Source organism: Palaemon carinicauda, chromosome 4 (assembly GCF_036898095.1).
Source record: "Palaemon carinicauda isolate YSFRI2023 chromosome 4, ASM3689809v2, whole genome shotgun sequence".
NCBI classification, from domain to species: Eukaryota; Metazoa; Arthropoda; class Malacostraca; order Decapoda; family Palaemonidae; genus Palaemon; species Palaemon carinicauda.
Genome location: NC_090728.1, coordinates 61,329,253 through 61,338,635, shown reverse-complemented (window position 1 = coordinate 61,338,635; position 9,383 = coordinate 61,329,253). Strand labels below are relative to the sequence as shown.

The following is a 9,383-nucleotide window of genomic DNA, read 5'->3' as shown; positions in this document are numbered from 1 at the left end:
AAAATATGAACAGGTAAACTTTATATTTCTAATACCTTCTTTTTTTAAGTATTAGCCTGAAATTAGGATATGAGCAGGTAAATTTTCTATTTCCAATACCTTCCATTTTAAGTATTAGCCTGAAATTAGGATATGAGCAGGTAAATTTTATATTTCCAATGCATACTTTTTTAAGTATTAGCCTGAAATTAGGACATGAACAGGAAAATTTTAAGTTTCTAATAACTTTTTTAAGTATTAGCTTGAAAGTAAGATATGAACAAGAAAACTCTTTATTTCTAATACATTTTTTTTTAAGTATTACCTTGAAACTAAGTATTAACAGGAAAACGTTCTATATGTAATGATTTCTGTTTTTGTTTCCAGGACGAATGTCAAAACTACATCAGAGTTTTGGCGAAGGAGGGCGAAGGACGTTTCCTGGTGTGTGGTACCAACGCGTACAAGCCTCTTTGCAGACGCTATGCCCAGCAGGTAATGTCCTGATGAAGGAACTCAACGAAATTCTCATTGAGGTGTTCATAATACTAATTTCCTTCAGAACTCAAAGAGCTAATTTTTATTGCTTCAATGTAGTGGCCTGGTGGTAGCGTCCACGCCTGGTGATTGCCAAAACTTTTTGAAAATTGTAATTTTTCCAAACGCATTTTTTTTTTTTTTTTTTTTTTTATCTCTGCTCGGAAATCTTAGGAGACCCCTAGTACTGTTAACTCCTTAATTAGTATTGTGAACCCCTGAATTTATTAATGTCATTAAGGAACGTTAATTGTGATATTTGTTTTTGTTGTTGTTGCTATTTAGTTCGTAAAGCGAGGATGTTCTCATTGGAAATTGATAGCAAGGCAAAAGAATAAGACGTTCTCAACTTTCATCTAATTACATAATTTATGAAAAACAAAATGTAGGCCTTTCGCTAATAAGCCTATGTATTCCCCCTAAAGTATTAAACTGAAATGAAATTTATCAATAGTATTTTTTTAGTTATTAATAGCTAAAGTATGATAATACATTACAATAAGAAGCAAAAGAGTTTTTAACTTTCATCTAATAACAGATTTTGTAAGCTAAAAAATATAGGCGTATCATTAATAAGCCTATGTATCCCCCTAAAACATTAAGCTGAAACAATATTTATTCATGGTATTTTTAGAATTATCAATTAATAAAATGAAAGAATCAGAATAAGAAGCAATTGTGAATTCCTGCCTCCTTGGCAGCCTCCCCAAAATCTAGAGAGATTGCGAGATCTAGAGGACCAGAAGCCTATTGTGAAGATACAAAAGACTTGAGAGAGTAGGTCATTTAAGAGGCTGGCCTGAAGAAGGCGAAGAAAGGAAAGAAATCCCTTTTGGCATTCGTCCCCGGGTCAATGAGAACCAATCTTTTACTTGTTTATATTTGTTTCGTTCGTCTTCCACGATATAGATTCGTATTTCGTACATTGACTGGTTGAATAAGGGTTGTGGCTTGATTGGTAACTTCTGTGCCTGGTGTTTGCCAGACGGGCGTTCGAGTCCCGCTGAGACTCGTTAGTGCCTTTAGTGTCTGCAACCTTACCATCCTTGTGAACTAAGGTTGGATGGGGGGAGGGGGGGTTGGGGAGCCTGTAGGTCTATCTGTTGAGTCATCAGCAGCCATTGTCTGGCCCTCCCTGGCCTTAGTTTTGGGTGGGGAGGGGGCTTGGGGCTGTTGTGGCTTGATTGGTGAATGTCTCTACCTGGTGTTTGCCAGACGGGGGTTCGAGTCCCGCTCAGACTCGTTAATGCCTTTAGTGTCTGCAACCTTACCATCCTTGTGAACTAAGGTTGGAGGTTTTTGGGGAGCCTGTAGGTCTATCTGCTGAGTCATCAGCAGCCACTGCCTGGCCCTCCCTGGTCCTAGCTTGGTTGGAGAGGAGGCTTGGGCGCTGATCATATGATATGAGGTCAGTCTCTAGGGCATTGTTCTGCTTGATATTTGGTCAATTTAAGAGACTGGCCTGAAGAAGGCGAAGAAATTTAAAGATTCCTTTTGGCATTCGTCCCTGGTCAATGAGAGCCATTATTTTGCTTCTTTATATTTGTTTCGTTCGTCGTCTTCTACGATATAGATTCATATTTTGATATTTCGTACCTTGACTTGTTGAATAGGCGGATATGTTCTTCGTATTGAATGTCAGGATGCCAGAAAATCTCAAATCAATCAATCAGTCAATCAATCTTTGCATTGACTCTGGTTTATAATGTAAATATAATTTTACATATAGATAAATGTGTCCTCTGTATATTTAAACTATTTTTCTATCAGTTTTTTTTTTCTTTTTAATTCTGGTAGGGAATAGGACCTTCAAAATTAAAATAGATTCATATTTTTTATAAGTGTATTAGTTTTATCATTTTTTTTTTTTTATTCTGTTACGAAATAAGGTCTTCAAAATCAAAATTTATTAATTTTATTACTTAGTGTAATACTATGTCCATAATTTTTTTTTATTTATTTATTTATTTTATTTATTTATTTATTTATTTATTTTTTTTTTTATTTTTTTTTTTTTTGCTATGAAGTGAGACATTCAAAATCAAAATTTATTCATATCATTATCTATTGTAATACTGTACTATTTATCTATCACTTGATTAAAAGTCTCAAATATTTCTAACAATGTTCTCTCTCTTTCAGACTGATGGGAGTTTTAACTTCACCGTGCTCAGCGGTTCAGGAATGTGTCCATATGACCCGAGACACAACTCAACTTTCGTTTATATTGGTAAGCCAGCATTGACAAGTTATTATATTTTGGAAAATTACACAGTTTTAAGATTTTCAAAATTGGTAACTTACATAGTACATTGGATAATGTATTTGCAGTAGTAAGATCACGGAAATATTAAATATGCATCTTTTTTTTTTTTTTTTTTTTTTTTTTAAATCTGATTTACAAACTTAATAATTGCTGGATATACCAAAACGAATATTCTTGTAAGACCGTCAAAAACAGTTACTTACATAGCATTGGGTAACGTTTTATTTACAGTTATTTGTAAGATATCACAGATTTAAAGCATATGATCTGGTTTTTTAATTAATCTTGAATACTGTACAAACTTAAAAATTCTTGGAAACATCATAACGAATTTACATTAGATATCGTTATATTTGCAGTTATGTATAAGATTACACAATTTTAAAGCATATATTGATTTTTTAAATGAATCTGACATAGAAAACTTAGAATTATTTGATTTTTTAAAAACGAATCTGATATACAAACTTGAGAATCCCTGGAAATCTCATGACAAATTTTCTTGTATTTTTAGACAACGAGTTGTATTCGGGCACCGTGGCTGACTTCCAGGGCACAATTCCCCTAATATTTAGACATCCTCTCAAGTCGGAGCATAATGAGCATACCCTGAAGACAGATCATAATGATTATAAGCAGTTAAATGGTAAGTATTCCTATTTTTATGTTTGGAAATACTGCATAGTATTCTATTGGTTTTATTCCAGCTGTGACCTAGTTGTGGAATGATCTTCTTAATCGGGTAGTTGAATCGGTGGAACTTGAAAAGTTTAAATTTCCAGCGAATGTTTTTATGTTGAATAGGTTGATATACTGTAAGTCTCCTATTATGAAAGATCTATTTAATGTTGTTAACGTTCTTAAAATATATTATTTCAATTGTTAATTACTTCTCTTGTAGTTTATTTTGTTCTGTATATCCTTTCCTCACTTGGCTATTTTTCGCTCTTTGAGCCTTTGGGCTTAATAGCATCCTTTATTTCCAACTAAGGTTGTAGCTTAGCTATTTAATGCTGTTGATATTCTTAAAATATTTTATTCTAAATGTTCATTACTTCACTTGTAGTTTTTTACTTCCTTATTTCCTTTCCTCACTATGCTATTTTTCCCTTCTTAAGCCCATGAGCTTAATATCATCCTACATTTTCAACTAGGGTTGTAGCTTAGCAAGTGATAATGATGATGATATTAGATTATTTCATCTCCATTCTATAATATGAAGACAATGGACTTACTGGTACGTTTCACAAAACTCACCCCTTTACCCCCATGGACGTACCGGTACGTCCTTGCAAAAAACTGTTTTTTAAATTTGTTTGCATATTTCTAATAACTTTATGAGAAACTTCAGGCATTTTCCAAAATAATGAGACCAACCTGAACTCTCTGACGAAAATTAAGGCTGTTAGAGCAATTTAAAAAGAAATATATTGCAAAATGTGCTTGAAAAAAAAAATGCCTGGGGTTGAAGGGTTGGAAAGTTCCAAATAGCGTTGGGGGTAAAAGGGTTAATTTTCCCTCTACATATTGCTATCATCATCAGCCGTAACTAGTCCACTGTAGTACAAAGGCTTTAGACATGGTATATATAGACCTTGGACATGTCCTTCCACTCTCGTCAGTTTATGACCTTTCTCTGCCAGTGTTTACCAGCAAGTTTTCTTAGTTCGTCAATTCAGCGTCTTTCTTCCTTCTCCTGCTTCTTTTGTAATCTCTAGGCACTCATTCTCTTATTTTTAATGTCCATCTTTTATCTTTCTCATTATATGTCCTGCCCATGTCCATTTCTTTTTCTTATTATTATTATTATTATTATTATTACTTGCTAACCTACAACCCTAGTTGGAAAAGCAAGATGCCATAAGCCTAGGGGCTCCAACAGGGAAAATAGCCCAGTGAGGAAAGGAAAAAGGGGAAAAATAAAATATTTTAAGAGGAGTAACATCATTAAAATAAATATCCTTCCTTTTACTAATATATTTTTTATCTCTCTTTCAGCTCCAGACTTTGTACATTCCTTTGATTACGGAGAATTCGTATTCTTCTTCTTCCGCGAAACGGCTGTGGAATACATGAACTGTGGTAAACGAGTGTATTCTAGAGTGGCTCGCGTCTGTAAAGCAGACAAAGGCGGTAGTCAGTTGAGATTCAAAAATTCCTGGACCTCATTCCTCAAAAGTCGACTGAACTGCTCAATACCTGGAGAATATCCTTTTTACTTCGATGAAATTCGTAAGTTTTTTCAGATCTGGTTTTGTGGTTTTAGCATTTTTTTTTATAATTGAATAATGTAGTTTCATTGAAAAAGCAAAATTCGACTTTAGCAACATTGCATTTTTATGAACTTTTTTTTTTTTAAATTCTCAATCTTATCAAAATTGATTATTAAGACAGAATAGAAATATTTTGGGTGGTTTTTAGATAATTTATGGTGATGAAAGACCTTATTTTTAACAGTATATATATATATATATATATATATATATATATATAATTTATATTTTTCTATTTATATATTATATTTATACTGTGTATATATATATATATATATATATATATATATATATATAGAAAAATATAAATTACATATATATATATATATATATATATATATATATATATATATATATATATATAGAAAAATATAAATTATATATATATATATATATATATATATATATATATATATAAATATATATATATATATATATATATATATATTTATATATATATATATATATATATATATATATATATATAATTTGTATTTTTCTATTTATATATTATATATATGTATATATATATATATATATATATATATATATATATATATATATATATATATATATATATATATATATATATATATATATATATATATATATATATACAGTAGTCTTATTCATTGCATACGTGTACATACAGTTTAACTAAGAAATGTTAAAATCTTGCAGAATCGACAACGGATATTATCCCCGGGATTTACGGAGGGCAGAAGCATGAACTGATGTACGCAGTCTTCACCACCCCTCCTAATTCGATACCAGGTTCCGCCGTATGTGCATTTTCAATGAGGGCAGTTCTTGATACTCTAGAGGGTCCTTACAAGGAGCAAGAAAACCTAAATTCTAACTGGCTCCCAGTCCGTCAAAATGAGGTACAGTACACGTATTTCCATCTAAGAGGCAATTGTGTTTGCTCTCCTGTTGCCTGTGGTTTGCTGGTGGTTGATGTACATAACTTTGTTCTTCATCTTGAAGTATTTCAGCTATCTGTTGTTGGTATACAGTAGTTAATTACAGTAAACGTATATCCATCTTACAGGCAATTGTGCTTGTTTATATAACTCTTGCTTTCCCCTTATCTGTGTTGTACTGTAGTTGATGTATATAAGTTCGTTCTTTATCTTGAAGTGTTTCAGCTATCTGTTGTTATTATACAGTAGTTAATTACAGTAAATGTATCTCCATCCTACAGGCAATTGTTCTTGTTTACATCACTCTTGCTCTCCCCTTATCTACTGTACTGTAGTTTATGTATATTATAAGTTTGTTCTTCATCTTGAAGGGTTTCAGCTATCTGTTGTTATATTTAATATGCAGTAATGTTAAAAATGTTACTGTCACTTATCAGAATCTAGAAGAAGGGTATTAACTTTGCTAATTCAGTTAGGCTATACGTTGTTATAGGTAATATGCAGTAATGTTAAAAATGTTACTGTCACTTATCAGAATCTAGAAGAAGGGAATTAACTTTGCCTATTATTTGCCTAGCTGTTAATCTCTGATATTTTAATATGTCCAGTATTGTGAATTGAGAAAATTAACTTTAGTTATTACTTACCTAGTTGTTAATCTCTGATGTTTTAAGATGTTGAGTATTGTGAATTGAGATCTCATTCAAGTGTCCATTATTCTAGGTACCAGATCCTCGTCCAGGTAGCTGCGTAGAAGATAGTCAGACATTGCCAGAGCTAAACATAAACTTTGCAAACACTCACCCACTCATGGATGAAGCTGTTCCAGCATTCTTTGGCCATCCACTTCTAGTGAAAGCATCTTTCAAGTGAGTATATGTACCTGTTCTCGAAGTCACTGTTTAAAAGAGTTTATATTTTATTCTTTACTGGGTTATTTTTTGGGGGAAATTTCTGACACTTAATCTGCATGAGATTGGTCATTTAAATTAACCTTTCTTACAGGTACCGCTTTACAAAGATAGCTGTGGACCCCCAAGTTGTTCTACACGATGGAAAATCCATTGATGTTCTCTTTGTTGCGACAGACAGTGGAATAATCTTCAAGGCAATTAATGCCCAGGCTTCAGAAGGAATAGAGTAAGTAAAATACTGAATTTGAAAAGCAATCTATCCACTGAGTTACTTGAGTCTATCTACCAAGTTGCCACATTAAAAAAAATTTTATCTAGCCATACCATTATTTGATGTTCTATTGTTTTTGCAGCAAAATTGAGCCTGTGATCATTGAAGAGATTCAGGTGTTTGAAAGGCCTGTAGCAATTGTGAACATGCAGATAGCTCAACAGGGTGATGGAGAGAGCAAGCTTATAATCATCACAGATGATGAAGTGAAATCAATAGACCTCCATCGCTGTTTCAGAGCCACTACATGCAGGTGAGTTTCTAATGCCCTTTATAGATCATGATGGATCTTTATTCTTATGGTGTATATGGTGAAGTATTATACATATGAATATATATCACTAACACTCGTGATTTTAATCAATGTAAATATAAACCACATTGGCATTTAATACCGAATTCTACCTTGGGATTATATATCCACTGGAATTCATTTATGGTAATAGCTTCTGGCTGGGCAGAGATTCGAACTTGTGCCACTCAGACGAAACCATGCCTGCGAGGACTCTACCAACTTAATAGCTCAGTTGGTAGAGTCCTCTAAGGCGTGGTTCTGGCTGAGTGGCACGAGTTCAAATCTCTGCCCAGCCAGAAGCTGTTACTATAAATGAATTCCAGTGGATATATATTCCAAAGGTAGAATTAGGTATTAAAAGCTAGTGTGGTTCATATTTACATTATATATTATATATAGACTATTGAAAGACCTTGTATATATTTTGAACAAAGGAGCAGAACAGTTAATATCCTATGAAAATATACTTAATTATGTTAACCTGAAATATAGTCCAATCATGTTAGATACCAAACCAACAGAAAGTATTCTAAGGTCTCATGTCTATTACTTCTTTCAGTTCTTGTGTAGGATTACAAGATCCATATTGTGCGTGGTTTGAGGGCGATGGAAAATGTGGACGTCTGGGTGCCCAGCTCAAGTGGCCTGTCTTCCAGAACATCTCTGGTCATCACTACCAGTGCCCAGATAGTAAGTCTGTTTTTTCTTCTTCAGAATTGCTTTTTGCTAATTATTCATAAATGGTAGATGTATATTTTAGTGGCTAAAGTGAGCCTTGCCCTTTTTACCTAATTTTTGTCGGCTGCTTTGTGAAGCTTAGCTTTGTTTTATTTTTTTAAATTTCAGTTTACTTTTTACTTGTTGCTAGTTAGTATTTGTGTAATTTAATATTATAAATAAGCTTAAAATTTATATTAACCAAAATCTTTAAGTAAAGAATTGTGAATACTTGTATTTACTTTGTTGATAGAATGAACTATAGTTTATTAATACCTTCTGGTAATGAAATCATGGGATATTAAAAAGGCACACATTATATGACGTGTGTACACTTCAAAATATGTATATGCTAGAGAGGTAGAGGGAAAAAGGAGAATTTATATACAGTATATGTAATTAATACAGTTAAAGAGGAAAGTGAGAAAGTAAAGTATATTAGGCAATAAAGAAATAATTGTAGAAATTAAATATACTTTTAGAACAATAGATGTAGGATAAAAAGTGTCTAGTAAAGAAAATATTATTAAAATTTGGAGCAATTATCCAGTACTGATTTGAGATAGGGAATAGGAATTATAGAAACTAGTAAATATTTTTGCAAGAATAGAAAATTAATATTACAAGAGTTGGAACAAAGTTGTTGTAGTAAATAGTAACCTAGAAGATGGAGCATTGAATTTTAGTCATGAAGGTTGATGAATGGAAAGTTAACTTTAGAGTGAAAATAATTAACAACAAGAATTTGAAAGAAAAATGGAGTCACAGAATAGGTACAGCAAGAAGTGAAAAGCGTGTATGCTAAACACTGGCAAAAGACTTTGCCTTTGGAGTCCAAGTTTTGTCTATATTAAGGGGAATTTGAAAGGAAGAGCCTTAATATCCAAAAAATTTAAGATTCTGTGAAAGAAAGGCAAATTGAGTATTGTGTGTAAGTGGTTCTATATGTTGGTGATAGTTCTTGTACGAATTGTCTTGTCTGCTGAAAATGTTTTCTGGTTTGGCGGTCCATTTGCAATATGACAGTAGAAATATGAATGTAGAGTGGCTTTGGTGTTTTATCTTTATCTAGAGTCCCCTGTTAGGAAAATTACCGGTAGTTTAGAAATAAAAAATATATACATACTTTACATAAGGTACTATAGATACTATGCATATTTTGTATCTGATTTTTGAGAAGGAAATTGGAATTATTTTGTGATATTGTA

At 32.3% G+C, this 9,383-nt stretch overlaps 1 protein-coding gene across 5 annotated transcripts in view; it reads left to right on the top strand.

Moving 5' to 3' along the window:
- LOC137639977 (semaphorin-1A-like) overlaps positions 1-9,383 on the top strand; it is a 45,950-nt gene that overhangs the window by 25,496 nt on the left and 11,071 nt on the right. For all 5 annotated transcript variants that reach the window (XM_068372315.1, XM_068372313.1, XM_068372314.1 and 2 more), the window contains exons 4-12: positions 367-474; positions 2,659-2,746; positions 3,297-3,428; positions 4,781-5,014; positions 5,737-5,939; positions 6,702-6,847; positions 6,984-7,118; positions 7,246-7,416; positions 8,018-8,148. In XM_068372315.1, coding sequence (XP_068228416.1) covers positions 367-474; positions 2,659-2,746; positions 3,297-3,428; positions 4,781-5,014; positions 5,737-5,939; positions 6,702-6,847; positions 6,984-7,118; positions 7,246-7,416; positions 8,018-8,148 — 1,348 coding nt within the window. The remainder of the gene's footprint in view (positions 1-366; positions 475-2,658; positions 2,747-3,296; positions 3,429-4,780; positions 5,015-5,736; positions 5,940-6,701; positions 6,848-6,983; positions 7,119-7,245; positions 7,417-8,017; positions 8,149-9,383) is intronic.